This window comes from Nomascus leucogenys, chromosome 7b (assembly GCF_006542625.1).
Source record: "Nomascus leucogenys isolate Asia chromosome 7b, Asia_NLE_v1, whole genome shotgun sequence".
Classification (NCBI taxonomy): Eukaryota; Metazoa; Chordata; class Mammalia; order Primates; family Hylobatidae; genus Nomascus; species Nomascus leucogenys.
Window position 1 is genome coordinate 49297472 of NC_044387.1, and position 18452 is coordinate 49315923.

An 18452-nucleotide genomic window follows, 5' to 3' on the forward strand; every position below is an offset into this window, starting at 1 on the left:
TTTTATTCTCTTTGAAGCAATTGTGAATGGGAGTTCACTCATGATTTGGCTCTCTGCTTGTCTGTTATTGGTGTATAAGAATGCTTGTGATTTTTGCACATTGATTTTGTATCCTGAGACTTTGCTGAAGTTGCCTATCAGCTTAAGGAGGTTTTGGGCTGAGACGATGGGGTTTTCTAGATATACAATCATGTCATCTGCAAACAGGGACAATTTGACTTCCTCTTTTCCTAATTGAATACCCTTTATTTCTTTCTCCTGCCTGATTGCCCTGGCCAGAACTTCCAACACTATGTTGAATAGGAGTGGTGAGAGAGGGCATCCCTGTCTTGTGCCAGTTTTCAAAGGGAATGCTTCCAGTTTTTGCCCATTCAGTATGATATTGGCTGTGGGTTTGTCATAGATAGCTCTTATTATTTTGAGATACGTCCCATCAATACCTAATTTATTGAGAGTTTTTAGCATGAAGGGTTGTTCAATTTTGCCAAAGGCCTTTTCTGCATCTATTGAGATAATCATATGGTTTTTGTCGTTGGTTCTGGTTATATGCTGGATTACGTTTATTGATTTGCGTATGTTGAACCAGCCTTGCATCCCAGGGATGAAGCCCACATGATCATGATGGATCAAGCAGCAGCTGGATTCAGTTTGCCAGTATTTTATTGAGGATTTTTGCATCGATGTTCATCAGGGATATTGGTCTAAAATTCCCTTTTTTTGTTGGGTCTCTGCCAGGCTTTGGTATCAGGATGATGCTGGCCTCATAAAGTGAGTTAGGGAGGATTCCCTCTTTTTCTATTGATTGGAATAGTTTCAGAAGGAATGGTACCAGCTCCTCCTTGTACCTCTGGTAGAATTCAGCTGTGAATCCATCTGGTCTTGGACTTTTTTTGGTTAGTAAACTATTAATTATTGCCTCAATTTCAGAGCCTGTTATTGGTCTACTTCCTTAAGGAAGAAACTTAGATTATTGCTTTGAGATCTTTCTTCTTTCTAAAGGTGGGTGTTTATAAATTTCCCTTTGAGGCCGGGCATGGTGGCTCATGCTTGTAATCCCACACTTTCAGAGGCTGAGGCAGGCAGATTACCTGAGGTAAGGAGTTCAAGACCAGCCTGGCCAACATGGCGAAACCCCGTCTCTACTAAAATACAAAAATTAGCCGGGCATGATGGCACATGTCTGTAATCCCAGCTACTCAAGAGGCTGAGGCAGAAGAATGACTTGAGCCCGGGAGCTGGAGCCTGCAGTGAACCAAGGTCACACCACTGCACTCCAGCCTGGGCGACAGAATGAGACTCTGTCTCTAAATCGATCAGTCAATCAATCAATGTCAATCCATCAATCAATGTCAATCCCTTTGAGAACTGCTTTCACTGCCTCTCATAAATTTTGGTATGCTGTGTTCATTTTTGTTCTCAGAGAATTTTCTAATTTCCCTTGTGATTAATTTTTTGACCCACTGGTTATTTAGAGTGTGTGCTTTAATTTTCACTTATTTTCCAATTTTCCTTCAGCTACTAATTTCTAATCTTTCATTGTGATCAGAAAAAAATGAAGAAAATTTAAATGCTTTCAATCTTATTTCTTTCATTTTAATCTTTGTAGAGACAGGGCCTCCTGATGCTGCCCAGGATGGTCTCGAACTACTAGGCTCAAGTGATCCTCTCATCTTGGCCTCCCAAAATACTGGGACTACAGGCACAAGCCACCACATCTGGCCAATTTCAGTCTTTTTAAATTTAATGAGACTAGTTTTATGACCTAACATATGGCCTAACCTGCAATCTTCCATGTGCACCCGAGAGAAGAATGTGTATTCTGCTATTATTGGGTGCAGTGTTGTATAATGTCTTTAGGTCTGGTTGGTATACAGTACTATTCAAGTCTTCTATTCCCTTGCTGGTTTTCTATCTGGTCTTAATCACTTTTTTCTTTTTGCAGTGGAGTTTTATTATTGTGGTAAATATACATAACAAATCATTTTAATCATCTTTAATTACACAGTTCAGTGGCATTAAGTATATTCATATGATTGTGCTACCATCACCACCATCCATCTCCAGTACTTTTTTCATTCTGTAAAACTCAACTGTGTACCCACCCCTTTTCTTTTTTCCCTCCCCCAGCCCCTGGCAACCATCATTCTACTTTTTGTCTCTATAAATATTACTAACTCTAGGTATTCCATACAATTAGAACCATGTAGTATTAGTCCTTTTGTATACGGCTTGTTTCATTTAGCACAATGTCTTCAATGTGCATCGTGTTGTAGCATGTGTAAGAATTTTCTTCCTTTTTAAGGAAGAATGGTATTCCATTGTATTATATACCACAGGTTGTTTATCCATTCATCTATCGATAGACACTTGGGTTGCTTCCACTTTTTGGCTACTGTGAATAACACTGCCACGAAAATGCGTGTGCCTAAAATATTTCTCCAAGTCTCTGCTTTTCCAGAAGTGGAATTGCCACGTCATATGGTAATTCTGTTTACTTTTTTGAGGAATTGCCATACTACTTTCCACAGCAGTTACAACATTTTATAGGTCCCCTCCAACAAAACATAAGCCTACCCATTTCTCCACATCTTTGCCAACACTACTTATCTCCTTTGTTAGCCAGTGGAAGCTGGCATGGAGATTCTTTTTTTAAATTATTTTCTTTTCTCTTTTTTACTTGCCACTGGCTGGAAGCTGAGACATGGAGAGTCTTAGTAAATCCTCAATGATTATCATGACTTTTCTGTATGTCCACTGCAATATGCTTGGCTCTTTAATCTTAAACGAGTTGAGGATCATCACTTAAAGTCATGTACAAATTCATCCAAAAGGGACCTGTTAATGGCAGATCTTCTTTTCCTCTACTATGTTATTACCTCTTAAGGCATGAAATTTGTATGCAAATGTTGTAGCTGCACCTTTTATGCCATTTTGGTGAGATGAGGTCTGATGTGAAGAGATCAGGAACATAGAACTCCATTCCCTTTTTGTGTTGTACTTCTGTGCATTTGTGCCAAAGCATGAAATGCAATGAAGAGTACCAGCTACAAGCTGGGGAGAATCTCTGTAACTAATATTGTATGTGAGGACAACAGAAATCAAAATTGTATTTTTTAGCAGAATGGATGAATTCTACAGGTTTCCCTTTTGTATGGAGAATTAGAGTCCACTCTCCAAAGCTATATTTAATGTAACTTTAAAAAAGCATTTAACCTGGACTTAAGTAAGAAAGTGCTACAACAGATGAGTAATATTGGAAATATTGGGTACTGTGGAAAGGTAACAAACTTACTTCATCCAAGTGATAGTCAAGTTATGGCTGGACTTTGAGAATGTGTTCCTAACATTTTGTATAGGACTCATCATTTCTTCTTTTATCAGCTCACAGCAGCCTCTGCCTCCCAGGCTCAAGTGATCCTCCCACCTCAGCCTCTCAAGTAGCTGGGACTCCAGGCACATACCACCATGCCAGCTAATTATTATTTTTATTTTTGTAGAGACAGGGTTTTGCCATGTTGCCCAGGCTTGAACTCCTGGGCACAAGTGATCCACCCGCCTCAGCCTCCCAATGTGTTAGGATTATAGATGTCATCCACCATGCCCGGTCAGGACTTATCATTTCTAATGTGTGACAGGTAGTAAGCCACGACACTCCAGCAGTTGGTCTGGCAATTACTCACATGGGACAAAAGAATCATATGATTACCTGATAGCCTTCTGTTTTCTTCTGACACCACTTCAGCAAGGCGTTCCTCTTTGATCCTCCATATTCTCTGGCCAATGCCGAGAGAGGGTCTTTCCTTTCTTCTCTGAAAACAAGTAACCCAAAGTTGAAATATTTTTTGTTTGGGCACCAGAATAAGAGAAAAGTATTAAAGTTTGCATTTTTAAACAGGGGAAATATACATGGTAAGGCAATACAAAGGCAAGACATAGTTTTTCACACATTTGATTTTTAGCTTATGGCCCTATAGATGCACTGTTGTCAGAATTCTTTGCTAACTGAAGAAAGGGACTCTATAAAAATCACCCATGTGGAAAGTGGCAAAGACAGTACAAAGTGTATTTAAAATTAAAATGTGCCGGGCACTGTGGCTCACGTCTGTAATCCCGACACTTTGGGAGCCTGAGGCAGAGAGATCACCTGAGGTCAGGAGTTTGAGATTAGCCTGGCCAACATGGTGACACCCCATCGCTAATAAAAATATAAAAATTAGCTGGGCATGGTGGCGGGTGTCTGTAATCCCAGCTACTTGGGAGGCTGAGGCAGGAGAATCACTTGAACCCTAGAGATGGAGGTTGCAGTAAGCTGAGATTATGCCATTGCACTCCAACCTGGGCAACAAGAGTGGCACTGTCTCAAATAATAATAATAATAATAATAATAATAATAATAATAATATAACCGTTTATGTCTTATCATCTCATCATTTTAAAAAATTACTTATTGTAAAATATACAGGGTAAGGTTATGCAAGGTGCAGGATTCTAAGGCATAACAGTTCTTGCCTTCAAGGAGTCTACAATGGGGGGAAGCAAACAGACAAAAGATGGCAATAAACATGAACAATAGTTGTAACTTCCATGAAATGTCTCCGATGTATTTAGTTCTATGTTGTACACCATTTTTTGACTTTAGGCAGTTAGAATTTTGCCTTGCTCAAAAATGGAATTTATCTGTAAACTCACTTATTCAACATCTCCTTATGGAGCACTATCGTGCCAGGCAATGTGCAAGCAGTAGGCAATTGAAGGTGAACAACACAGGGCCCCTATCCCAAGGAACTTCAGAGTTTACTATATGATAGTAAGTAAAACCACTGTAGAAGTTTGGGGGGTTAAAATTCCGTGGCTATACATATGATTCATTTAAAAAAAAATTCTATGTAGGGTACTTTATGGCATTGTCAACTGCCTTGTAGTCAAAATAAATATCCTGCCTTAGGCCAGACCTTTAATCAAAAAAGGTTTTGCAATCACCCCTGGTGAAGGGGCAGGGGAGACTTCCAATTCTACTCATTCTGCACCGTATCTTCCCTTTTGGTCACACTTTGGAAGTGGAACAGAATGCCAAGGAATACCTAGAGAAAGAGAGTGTTGTGTAATGTAACCGGCAGCTTGACTAGTAGCCTGTGCTTAAAAGACTGGTCTATTTTTCAGTGATTATAGCAAAGTGGAGACTCTAGTCCCATGTTCTGTGAACTTAGCAGCCCAATAAATATCCTAAAGGTTTGTATGTTACAAGCAGCTTAGTATTCCTCAGTATATTTATTCTGTTAGTATTGACCCTCCAAAGTATGCTAGGAAATCAAAGAGGACACATTTACAACAGAAGCTTTTCTAATTGAGAGGAGCCTTGAAATAGTACCAATTTTTATTGATCTAAGAACCAAAAGGAAAAATACTACTTTTCTATGTGCAGTTAGACTGCCTCCTTGAAGGAAATATACATATTTGTGTGCCAGCCTGTAACATTTCTGCTTTGCTTTAAATAAAGCAGGGACGTCCAATCTTTTGGCTTCCCTGGGCCACAATGGAAGTAGAAGAATTGTCTTGGGCCACACGTAAGATACACTGACATGAACAATAACGGATGAGCTAAAAAAAAAAAATTGCAAAAAAAAAAATCTCATAATATTTTAAGAAAGTTTACAAATTTGTGTTGGGCCGCATTCAAAGCTGTCCTGGGCTGCGGGTTGGAGAAGCTTGCTTTAAAGGATTCCAAGAAGTTTGTTATACTATCGCTAAACCACAGGGAAAGAGAATGACACAGTTATGTGAATGGATGCAAAAAGGCACGCCAAAAACAAAAAACAAAAACTTGTCTGGCTCAACATAAAAGTCACTTTTTTTAAGACTCTTTTTTTAAGACAGAGTCTCACTCTGAAGCCCAGGCTGGAGTGCAGTGGCACGATCTCGCTCACTGCAACCTCTGGCTCCCAGGTTCAAGCGATTCTAGTGCCTCAGCCTCCCAAGTAGATGGGACTACAGGTGCGCAAAACCAGATCAGGCTAATTTTTGTATTTTTAGTACAGATGGGGTTTCACCATGTTGGCCAGGCTGATCTTGAACTGCTGACCTCAAGTGATCTGCCCACCTCGGCCTCCCAGAGTGCTGGGATTACAGGTGTGAGCCACCACACCCGGCTGCTTCCTTTAATTATTCTTAATGCTTGCCTACAGTTTTCTTCATCCCTATAAACAACATATGCTAAATTTTTGACATCTGTTTTTCCCCCTAAGTTCTTAATATCTCTTAGTCCTAAGAGAACTATGAATAAAATATAAACTTAGATTTTCATGTACTTTTTATCCATTATTAATGTAGCACCATGTTCCCAGACTCCCAGTGTAAACAAACACAGCCATATTTGATATCATCCATTCTTGCATTCCTTTTATAAAGATCTGTTGCTGAAATCATCTTTCTTTATGAAAAATCTCCTGGGTCCAACCCTCTCTTCACCTCTTTTCCACTGTTATCACACTGATCCAGACATGATAATTTATTTATACCACTTTATAGCTTCTACTACATCAAAGTGACTCAATGCGATTTTAAAGAAGTTCCAGGCCGGGCATGGTGGCTCACACCTGTAATCCCAGCACTTTGGGAGGCCGAGGCAGGTGGATCACGAGGTCAGGAGATCAAGACCATCCTGGCTATCACAGTGAAACCCCATCTCTACTAAAAATACAAAAAATTAGCCGGGTGAGGTGGCGGGCACCTGCTCGCCAGCTATTCGGGAGGCTGAGGCAGGAGAATGGCGTGAACCTCGGGGGGCAGAGCCTGCAGTGAGCCAAGATCACGCCACTGCACTCCAACCTGGGTGACAGCGAGGCTCTATCTCAAAAAAAAAAAAAAGTTCCATCACTTTGCCATCCCCTGCCTAGTCAATCTTTTCTTCTACTGTTGCTTGATATGGTAGGTACACCTTCCTCTGGCCTTCTGTATCAGTCTACTGAATCTATAGAACCACCTACCTACAGCATCCCCCTCCATACTCCTCACTTACTCATCCCTTTGGTGCATTCCCTCAAGTTACTGACCTTGCCAATCATGCCCCCCGCCCTCCCTGTCTACAACCTTCAAGGCCCCACTCAAATTCTAACCTTCTGGGATGCCTTCCCTAACACTCCACCTATTCCTCAGTATCTAAATTTCATAATACTTCCTTTTGCACGCAACCATTCTCTAAAAAAAAAAGATACAGCTACTTGGGGAAAGGAACTATCATTTTTACTTTGTCAGTGTCTTCTATATCATTTACCCAATTCCGGATATAAGAAAGATTAGCAAACAACACACAGAAAAAAAAAAAGTCACAGTGCTCAAATGCCATCATTTTACAACTTGATCATTTACTGTCAAAAGGCCAGGAAAGGTACACACGAAATGCATGAATATTAACTGTTCTCTACCTTATTCGGCTTCGGGTGGTGGGAGTCACAGATGCTGTTGGAGAAGAGGACAGGGAAAGCTGTGGAGACGTGGTTCCCATAGCCATCAGAGAGGCTGGCGACGCTCCCTCCTGTGCAGAAATGTCCCGTTTCATTTCTTCACTACTTCGTCGAGACACTGTGAGAAATAGTCATTATGTACTTTATAGCAAAAACATTTTAGACTGAGTTCTTGAGATTTTTTTTTTTTCTGAAGATTCCAAAAACAACAGATATTACCATACAGGAGGAAAAACTAATACTGATAACTGGAAAGTATTTCTTATTGTTCCATTAAAAAAACTGTGAGGCCAGGCGCAGTGGCTCATGCCTATAATCCTAGAACTTTGGGAGGCTGAGGCAGGCAGACCACTTGAGGTCAAGAGTTCCAGACCAGCCTGGCCAACATGGTGAAACCCTGTCTCTACTAAAAATACAAAAATTAGCCAGGCATGGTGGTGCATGCCTGTAATCCCAGATACATGGGAGGCTGGGGCAGGAGAATTGCTTAAACCCGGGTGGTGGAAGTTGCAGTAAGCCAAGACTGCACCACTCTACACTCCAGCCTGGGCGACAGAGAGAGACTCCATCTCAAAAACAAAAAACAACAAAAAAAAAAACTGTGAAAAGGCATAGTTGAAATATGCACTGAACTCTATATTCCTTATAGATAAGGAGTGTGCCTTATCCATCTCTATAACCCTCACAGTACCTACCAAGCACATAGTGAGTACTACATAAACATCTGTTTAATTACAAATACAACTAAAAACCAAAGGCTAATTATAACCAGACTTGTAACTACTCAGCCCTGCCCAACACACACAATTCAAATCAATACAACCCTTCTAAATTCAGCCAAAAACACTGTTAAAGGGACAGAAAGGAAAGACATGCTTTATTACAGGGCTACATGTAATGCTAGCTCAGGGCACTTTTTTTTTTTTTTTTTGAGAGGGAGTCTCACTCTGTCACCCAGGCTGGAGTGCAGTGGCGCATCTTGGCTTACTGCAACTTCTGCCTCCTGTGTTCAAGTGGTTCTCCTGCCTCAGCCTCCTGACTAGCTGGGATTACAGGCGCCTGCCACCATGCCAGGCTTATTTTTGTATTTTCAGTAGAGACAGGGTTTTGCCATGTTGGCCAGGCTGGTCTCGAACTCCTGACCTCAGGTGATTCACCCACCTAGGCCTCCCAAAGTGCTGGGATTACAGGCATGAGCCACCGCAACTGGCCTCAGGGTACATTTTAAAAAACTCAATCAGGCCGGGCGCAGTGGCTCACGCTTGTAATCCCAGCACTTTGGGAGGCCGAGGCGGGCGAATCACGAGGTCAGAAGATCGAGACCACGGTGAAACCCTGTCTCTACTAAAAATACAAAAAAAAATTAGCCGGGCATGGTGGCGAGCGCCTGTAGTCCCAGCTACTCGGAGAGGCTGAGGCAGAAGAATGGCGTGAACCCGGGAGGCGGAGCTTGCAGTGAGCCGAGATTGCACCACTGCACTCCAGCCTGGGCGACAGAGCGAGACTCTGTCTCAAAAAAAAAAAAAAAAAAAAAAAAAAAAAAAAAAAAAAAAAAAAAAAAAAACAAAAACTAAATCAGTAAGACAGAAAACCAAAACATATCAAGTCAACTGCTGGGAAATAGCAACAATCTTTTGGAAAAGTCCTATTCTGAAGTCTGGCACAGTAAGACATTGTACTAGCTTATTAGAATTACAAAATGTTCTGAGAACTGTTCAGTGGGAGTAGGCACTTCGGCCACTGGTATCAGATCCATAACCGCAGCTTTCTAAAGGCAGCACTGAGTATTGCCAGGTGCTCAGAACGCAGGGCTGAGCACAGTGACAAGTCACATAGTCGACAAAGTTCCTGACCTCAGATTCTTTCTCACCTCAGAAGAAGGTGGATCTGCAGGATCCATTAACTCTATCATTCCTGGGCTGATTTAATGCAATCAATGTTACATGTCAGTAATTGTTTTCCCCTGATTACTAAAAACTGCCGCCCCCAGTCCCACCCCCACCCCCACCCCCGCCACCCACTTTATTGGCTAAAATTTTCTCAATGACTTCAGGATAACCACAAGCAAAATGTAACTCTGCATTAGTAAAGCAATGTCCTTAAAGATCCAGAGGGCACAAACATTTTCTCCTGTTATATGATCTTCAAATGACATGCTTATATATTTCTAGCATCATTTTATAATTATGTTTTTTTCGTTCAATTTCAGTTCTTTATAGTCCTTAAATCAGTAGTTTCTTTTAAGTGGTGTGCTAGGAAACTGGATGAGAAAACCTCTCAGAACTTTATACAAAATAGAGGAAACAGATTGAGAAAGAATCTGAAGAACACACACACAGAAAAAGCCTTTGGGATGGAATTTTAGCTGAGCACAGGACTTCCCACTGATTTAAAGAACAGCTAGGCCGGGCACAGTGGCTCACACCTGTAATCCCAGCACTTTGGGAGGCCAAGATGAGAGGATAGCTTGAGGCCAGTGAGAGGATAGTTTGAGACCAGCCTGGGCAACATAGTGAGATCCTGTCTCTAAAAAACAACAAATAAAACAAAAATTCAGATGAAAGTCATCACCTGAGAGGGTCTTGGCACTTTCCATTGCAGGCACTCTCGGGAGGGAAGCAGGCCGGCTGGTTGAAGATGTTCTTAACAGATGCTCTGTACAAAGTAGAAAGAATCCCAATAAAGAAATCTGATGCTGAACTTTAAAGTAATAAAGGTACAAAGAAGGTGAGTTTTACTGCTTTCAGCCTTGAAGCTCATCCTTCTTCCCAATCCAGGGAACTTCAACAATTTCCCGTAGTCTGTTAATCCAAAACAACTCACGTGTACACAGAACACAGTAGAACATTCCATTCAATGTTTTATCTCTAGGAATGAGACGCCCCACACAGACGAATACTTCTGAATCCCGGGCTGCCACTTACCTGTTTGATGCAATTCCACCAAAATTCAAAGATTCTCTACTGCAACTAGGTCTAAGCTACAAACTAAATAAAAGCTTTGCCTTCATGTGCCTACAGTTAGTGTGGAAGCTACACATATTAATACATACAACCATAGACAAGTCAGGATGGGATAATTAGAGTAACAGAATGACAAAAGTATTATCAAACCACAGAGGAGAAGACATTCTCTTTGATTTTAGGCAGCAGGGTAGGCTTCGAAAAAACCAATGACATTAAGCTGGGCCTTACTGAAAAGAGGTGGGGAACTATATTTTAGCCGACAACAGTCAGAGAAAGGTACAAACACATTCAAGTTAAGAGAATAATAAAGGCTAAGTATGGCTAAAACATGGGGTATGTGGAAAACAAACAGGACAGCAGGGAAAGGGGCTTTAAAGGAGGATGAGGCTGATTAAGGAAAACCTTCATTACCTGGCATGTGGACTTTAGTCTGAGGGCAACAAGGAAGCATCAAACATTTTTGAGCCTTCAGGAAAGGACACAATCAGATATTGCTTCGACCATCTCCATTTGCAGCCTCACCTTGTTCTACTCCTCCCTTGTTCTCTAAACACAAGCTGTCTTGGGAGTTCCTTTAGTTCCTTGAGCAGTGGCACCAGCTGTCCCCTCGCCTCCTCCTCTATTCCCTCCTAATCCTGGCTAACCTGATCATCCTTCAGGTCTCAGTTGAACATCACTTCCCCAGGACCTGCTTCCCCACCAGCACCTGCCAAACACAGACCAGAGTTGTCCTGCTGACTCTCTTCCTGCATACTTCTTACCTAGGGCTACAGCCCGACAAGACTCTTCAGACCAGGACACAGGGAGGCAGTCACAAGGACAACCTGAATTGTTCTTTCTGGTCAGGGTCTGGTGTGTGACTGGGTTAAGAAAAACACCAAACCTTGTATGTAATGAAGACTCTCAGCCACGAATGTCCACGAATCCTTTTTAAGAACTGACAATTTAAACATGATCCCTCCTAAAAATATAATGATGTCAAAAGTAATGGCATATCATGCTATCTCTTAAGGATAACATATATTCTGCACTCCAAAATTTCTTTTCTTTTCTCTTCTTCTTTTTCCTCCTCCTTCCTATTCCTCTTCTTCTCTCTCGTTTTTTGTTTTTTTTTTGTGGGGGGGGGGGCGGGAGAGGGGGGAACAGGGTTTCTCTCTATTGTCCAGGCTGAAGTGCAGTGGTGCAATCTTGGCTTGCTGCAACCTCTGCCTCCCAGGCTCAAGTGATCCTCCTGCCTCAGCCTCCCAAGTAGCTGGGACTACAGGTGTGAGCCACCACACCTGACTAATTTTTGTATTTTTTGTAGAGACGAGGTTTCACCATGTTGCCCAGACTGGTCTCAAACTCTTGAGCCTCCTGGGTTTAAGCGATTCTCCCGGCTCAGCCTCCTGAGTAGCTGGGATTACAGGTCCCTGCCATCACACCAGGCTTGTTTTTGTATTTTTAGTAGAGACAGGGTTTTGTCATGTCGGCCAAAGTGCTGGGATTACAGGAGTGAGCCATTTCACCCAGCTTCTTTTTAGTTTTTATTTATTTATTTATTTATTTTTAAGACAGGACCTTGCTCTGTTGCCCAGGCTAGAGTGCACTGGTGTGATCTTGGCTCACTGCCACCTTGACTTCTCAGGCTCAAGTGATCCTCCACCTCAGCCTCTTGAAGGGCTTGGACTATAGGTATGCACCATCACTTCTGGCTAATTTTTTGCAGAGATGAGGTCTCACTATCTTGCCCAGGCTAATCTTGAACTCCTAAGCTAAAGAAATTCTCCCATCTTGGCCTCCCAAAGTGCTGGGATTACGGGCATGAGCCACCAAGTCTGGCTAAAATTTATTTTCTAAGGGTATGAGGAACATTTGGTTATAATTATTTACTACTTTGGAGGCCTAGGGGAGTGGAAGGATGAGCTTAATAAAGATGGGATGTATATAGCTTAAGAGTCTCTACAGTGTTCTTATCTTGAACAAACATCATCTCTGTGTAAAGAGCCCATAAGCAAGCATCACAGAATTCTGAACTCTGTTGGCAGTTGGCATTTATCCGTAAAGGAAGAGTATATTATGCACAAAATCTGACAGACAAAACAAAGTCAAAAGAACATGGAAATAGTAGGAAACAAAAATCAATGTTTTACATTTAATCAAATTTTCCATTCTATAATTTTGACACTGTGGTTATTTCCCTAAAAAATTTTAGTCTCCCAAAGAAGAACACAGCAAGTTAAGAAAGTGAAAACGAAGGTTGAAAAGACAAATAAATCAAAACAAGGTGCTTGCTATGTACACAGGCATAAGCCCTGGTCATTCCCTACATGAAAACTGTCTAAGTTACCTTAATTTTCTCTTTTACAATACACACTATAAGCACAATTGCAAAAAAAAAAAAAAAGTTCATGAAATGTATTGCTGATACATGTGCCCAACGCTGGCTGAGTCTGTTTCTTACTGCATGGTTAAGGATCCAAGTCTGCCTCAATTTGACAGACTGTCCCTGTCATAGCCCCGCACTTACTTTCTGAAAATACACAAAAACGCACTGAGAACCCAAATAGGTTATTCTTCTAAAAATTATTTGTGTTAAATTTTAACAGCCACAATCCAGGCTGCTGCCATTTCATGAAGTATTTCCACTGTGAGAATCAAATCTGCCCAGAGGCACTTGTCACAGTAAGAACACAGGTCCATTTACTACTCTACTAAGTAGGCTGGCTTAAATGTTCATGTCAAACTGTCGGTTTATCCCTCTTCAGGAAATAAGATTAGTGTATTACAATTGAGCGTAGCAGGCAGGAGATATTATGTTTACAGTAACAGATTCTATTCTATTGCCATGTAAAGCTATTCTTGTCTTAATCCATTCATTAAACAAAGATCATTTAGGTGTCCACTACTTGCCAGGCACTTGGCTTGGTGCAAAGGTCAGAGAAAAAAAGAAAGGAGACAGGAAACTTGCTCTCATGGAACTTGGAGTCTACAGTAGAAGCAAGCATTCAAAAAGTCATTACGAGTGAGGGATGCTAAGAAAAAACAAGTACCAGGGGTTCTGGGAACACAGCGGGCAACGTGACCTGGTCTTGAGGGGAGAACAGGAAAGGCCTCCTCAGGAAATGACAGCAAAGTTGAGATTAGAAGGATAATTAATAGTCTTTATGCAGGCAAAGGAGAGCTTAGAAGAAAAAGAGTGTTCCCAACTGAGTGCTTAGCATACCACCAAAGAAATCTAGGACACTGTGGTGATATTCAGTGGGAGGGGAAGAACAGAGTGAGGTAAGCCTTCAAAGGTAGGCCAGAGGGGCCAGCTCAGGCAAGGGTGAGTCACGCAGGCAAACTCCAGGGTAAGGCATTTGGACTTTATCTAGTTGGCAAAGGGGAGCCAATGGAGGTTTTACCACATTAGCGTTTTTCTGGCTGCAGCAGATTGGAAAGGGGTAACGGTTTATACAGGACAATGAGTTAGAGTGTGCAGGTAAGAGATGATAGTGACTTGGACTTGGGTGGTACCAGTGAGTATGTGAGGTACACAGATTCAAGGGCTCTTTGATGCAGCAGAATCAACAGACTTGCCGACAGATGGATATGAAGGTAAAAAGGAAGGAGGTACCACATACAGAGGTAAGAAAGGTGAGGAGGATTATGGAAGGAAGAGATGTGAACACATTTAATTTGAGAACCCTTTGAGATACCCAGGGAAAGATGTGGACCAGGCAATGAGAGAGAGAGTGCAAAAGAAAAGTCTGACGTGAATATTTTGTTTCGAAACTGTAAGCACACAGGTGATGGTGTGGGAATGCACTTGGTGACATGGAGGTTACTGGTAATCTTGGTCAGAGCAATTAATACACTGGTGGGGACAAAAGTAAGATTAGAATGTGCTGAGGAGGGAGTGGGAGATAGGAAAGATGTGGAGAGAAACTGAGCAAGAGTAAGGAAGAAAGTATAGTAGCTGGTGGGCAAGAGAGGGAGGATTTTTTTTTTTCTTAACAAAGGAAAGATGTATTTTTAAATGACAGAAAGGAGCTAGCCGGTAAAGAGGGTAAAGTTGAAGATACAGGAGAAGGAAATAAACCATCAAGAGCATAAGGTTAACAGCATCTGACAAAGTCCAAGAGGAGGAGATCCAGGGGTCAGATAAACAGATAAACATAAACAGAGATACATTCTGATTACTTCAGACAGATACGTAACATGGGCATACTAGGTCTGCTAGTTAATTCTAATTGTAGAAATAAATAGTTACAGGTAGTTTTCCCTTTATTGTTTCCCAAATCAAATTTATAGGTAAATAGATTTCAAAATAGAAGCTTTTGCTGAGTGAGGCCAAGTGGGGCAGTTAAAATTTGGTCGAAAACCCAGTCTTACTGTCTTGAAGAACTAGACGACATATCCTGGGACAACCATAGCAGCTGGAAAGTGAGGCTGTGGGGAAAATACCAGAAAGGGAGAGCCACGAAAACAGAGCCAACAGTTTGTATATAAACTCTGTCCAAATCCTTCACTGACTTCTGAAGTCCACAAGTACTCATGCTCCAAAGAGCTGAATTATGGACAAAATAATTGAACACGTATTTCAGTTGCAGGGAGAGTTTGGAGTCTGAGGTGAGCCAAGTTAACTGCTTGCTAAAACAAAAACCAATATTCTGCAGAGGAATATAATAGAATCAAGCCTCTCAGCCAGGCACAGTGGTTCTTACCTGTAATCCCAATACTCTAGGAAGCTGACACCAGAGAAGGAGCATGAGCCCAGGAGTTTGAGACCAGCCTGGGCAACACAGCCAGACTCCATCTCTACAAAAACATTAGCCAGACATGGTGGTACACACCTGTAGCCCTAGCTACTTGGGGGACTGACGTGGGAGGACAGCTTGAGCCCAGGAAGTCGAGACTGCAGTGAGTGAGGATCACACTACTGCAGTCCAACCTGGGTGACAGAGTGAGACCCTGCCTCAAAAAACAAAACAAAACAAAAAAAATCACCTCTACAATATGTGATCCTTACACCCAAGACACAACTCAAAATTACCAGATGTACAAAGAAAAAAGAAAATGAACCATACTCAAAAGAAATGGAAACCTACCTGAAGATGGCCTATGTCCTAGAAATGGCAGAAAAGAACTTAAAAGCAGCTATTACAAATGTGACCAATATTATAAAGGAAAATATGCCCTCTGTGAATGAATAAATAGGAAAGCTCAGCCGAAAGCATTGTAAGAGGGTAAGACAGGCTCTCTGTCTGAGATGAAATGCTAACCACAGCCTAACACTGAAATTGGAACAGGCATTAAGAAAAGCCCTCTGGAAAACTATTCCCCAGTCTAAACGCAAAGTATTACTGGAGAAACTGGAAGCCTGTTCTGCCCTGAGGGTAATCACAGCAACAACAAACCTCAAACCCAGCCCAGCTCCTGAGCAGATTAACTCAAACTCCCACATTTAAAGACCTAAGTAGAAGAAAAGAGGTGTCCATTTCAAGGCATAAAATCAATCTACTATCCATGTAAGATGTCTAGCTTTCAATAAAGAATTGTAAAATACAAAAAGCCAAGAAAAAGCCAACATACCCAGCTCACTATACCAGGACACAAAGTAATCAATAAAACCAAGTGGTATGGATGTTGGAACTATCTATAGAGCATTTAAAATAACTATGATTAATATATCATTTTATATTTTTATAGAGATGAAGTCTCACTATGTTGCTCAGGCTAGTCTTAACTTCTTGGCTCAAGCAATCTTCTTATCTTGGCCTCCCTGAGTGCTGGGATTACAGGTGTGAGCCAGTTTCCAGCCTCAGCCTTAAAAAGGAATTGTTTCATGCCACAAAATGGATGAACCTTGAAAACATGATATTAAGTGAAACAAGGTCTCTAAGGGAAAAGGCAGACAATATGCAAGATTGGCTAGGATTTCCTACTTGATTTACTCTTATAGCTTCCATCTCTCTGCTGAAATTAGACAAATAAAACTGTGAAAACTGTATCTCTGATTTTCAACTGTGGGCAAATTTGCCCCCCAGGGGATTATTAGAGTATCACCCCTATTCCCCCAGTTGTGACAACCAAAAATTAGAGGCATTTTTGGTTGTCATAACTGGGGAGATGGGGGTGATACTGGGACTCTGGTGGGTAGAGAGCAGGGATACTGCTAAACTTCCTGTAATGCACAAAACAATCCCCCACAACAGTTATGTGGAGGCCAATAAGGGCAAGGTTGACAAACCTTAACCTAAGGCAACCACTGAAAGAATTTAATGGATACAAATAAGTCAGTAGGGGAGATAAAACAAAGTAATAACAAATGGTCAATGGACCCAAAAGAAGGCAGAAAAAGGAAAAAGAAGCAGAATAGATGGGTCAAATACAAACACGACAAGGTGGTAGATTTTAATCTAACCATAATAATAATCGTATTAAACGAGAATGGTCTAAATCCACCAATTAAAAGACAAAATGTCAGAATGAATAAAAAAGACTGAACTATATACTATCTACAAGAAACTCACTTTAAATCTAAAGACATAGATAAATTAAAAGGATGGAAAAAGATATACCATGCAAGCACTAACAGAAGGTTAGAGTAGGTACGTCAATATCAGAAAAGAAAGACTTCAGAATAAGGGATATTATCAGAGATTTAAAAAATATAATAATAATAAAGGGGCTAGTTCTCTAAGAAGACATAACACATTCCCAAATGGGTATGCATCTACCAACAGAACTTTAAGATACATGAGGTAAAAACTGATAGAACTAAAAGGAGAAATAGAAATCCACAACTAGACTTTCAGAGTTCAAGACTATTCTCTCAGTAATTCCTAGAAACGAGCAGACAGAAATGAGTAAATATAGAAGACCCAGACTTGAACAATACAACCAACTAGATCTAACTGACATTTATTTATAAAACACTCTGCCCAATAACAGCAAAATAAAAAGATGCTGCCAAGTGAGAGAAGCCAGACTTAAAAAAAAAAGCTGTATGCTGTATGATTTGATTTATATGATAGTCTAGAAAAGGTACAACTATAGGGATGAAAAACGTATCAGTGGTTGCTAGGGAATGGGGTGTATGGTAGGGGTTGACTATAAAAGGGCAGCAGCATGAGGGAATTTTGGGGGTGATGGAACTCTTGTGTACAGAACTGTGTAACTATGATGATAGACAAATGGCTACGTGTTTGTCAAAACCCACAAAACTTTATACCAGATAGTGTAAATTTTACTGTATGTAAATTAAAAAAAAAAAAAACAGAATGGGGGGAGGGAGGGAGAGAAGGAGAGGAGAACAGAATGCAGACTATGACAAATTAATCTGACTGCATTACGAAACCATGACAGACCAACTGAAGGGAGTAGGGAAAAAGGAACTGGCTTAAGTAACTTTGTATATATATATTAAGGTTGAACAAATACATAAATATATTGTAGATAATGAGAGCCAGGTTTCTCGCCCCCAAAACAAATAAGCTATAAGTAAGGGAAGGGAAAATTCTGGAATGAACCCGTTGGTGATGGCTTGGAGTCAGGTATCAGTACAAACTTACAGTTTTTGATAGATAGGCAGACAGACAGACAGATAAGTAAGATAGGTAGGTAGGTAGGTAGGTAGGTGGGTGGATAGTTCGATAGATAAGATAGGTAGGTACACAGACAGATAGGATAGTGTATACACATGGGTTGGTACATATACATACAATTTCCATAGTTCTATCCAGAGAGGGACTAAAGACTGTGAAACCCCAGTAGCAATGAGCACATTTAGCACCTGGATCTTGGTTTTTTTTTTTTTTTTTTGAGATGGAGTCTCACTCTGTTGCCAAGCTGGAGTGCAGTAGCACAATCCTGGCTCACTGCAACCTCTGCCTCCCAGGTTCAAGCAATTCTCATGCCTCAGCCTCCTGAGTAGCTGGGACTACAGGCCCACACCACCACGCTCAGCTAATTAATTTTGTATTTTTAATAGAGACAGGGTTTCACCATGTTCGCCAGGATGGTCTGGATCTCTTGACCTCGTGATCCACCCACCTCGGCC

At 41.2% G+C, this 18452-nt stretch overlaps 1 protein-coding gene across 14 annotated transcripts in view; it reads right to left on the minus strand.

Moving 5' to 3' along the window:
- Positions 1-18452, minus strand: part of SPECC1L (sperm antigen with calponin homology and coiled-coil domains 1 like) — a 148139-nt gene that overhangs the window by 44859 nt on the left and 84828 nt on the right. For all 14 annotated transcript variants that reach the window (XR_004030968.1, XR_004030969.1, XM_030815916.1 and 11 more), the window contains 3 exons: positions 10032-10115; positions 7422-7578; positions 3707-3809 (listed from right to left, as the gene is read on the minus strand). Coding sequence is in view for 12 of the 14 variants with exons in the window: in XM_030815916.1 (XP_030671776.1) it covers positions 3707-3809; positions 7422-7578; positions 10032-10115 (344 nt within the window). In the remaining 2 variants the exon portion in view is untranslated. The remainder of the gene's footprint in view (positions 1-3706; positions 3810-7421; positions 7579-10031; positions 10116-18452) is intronic.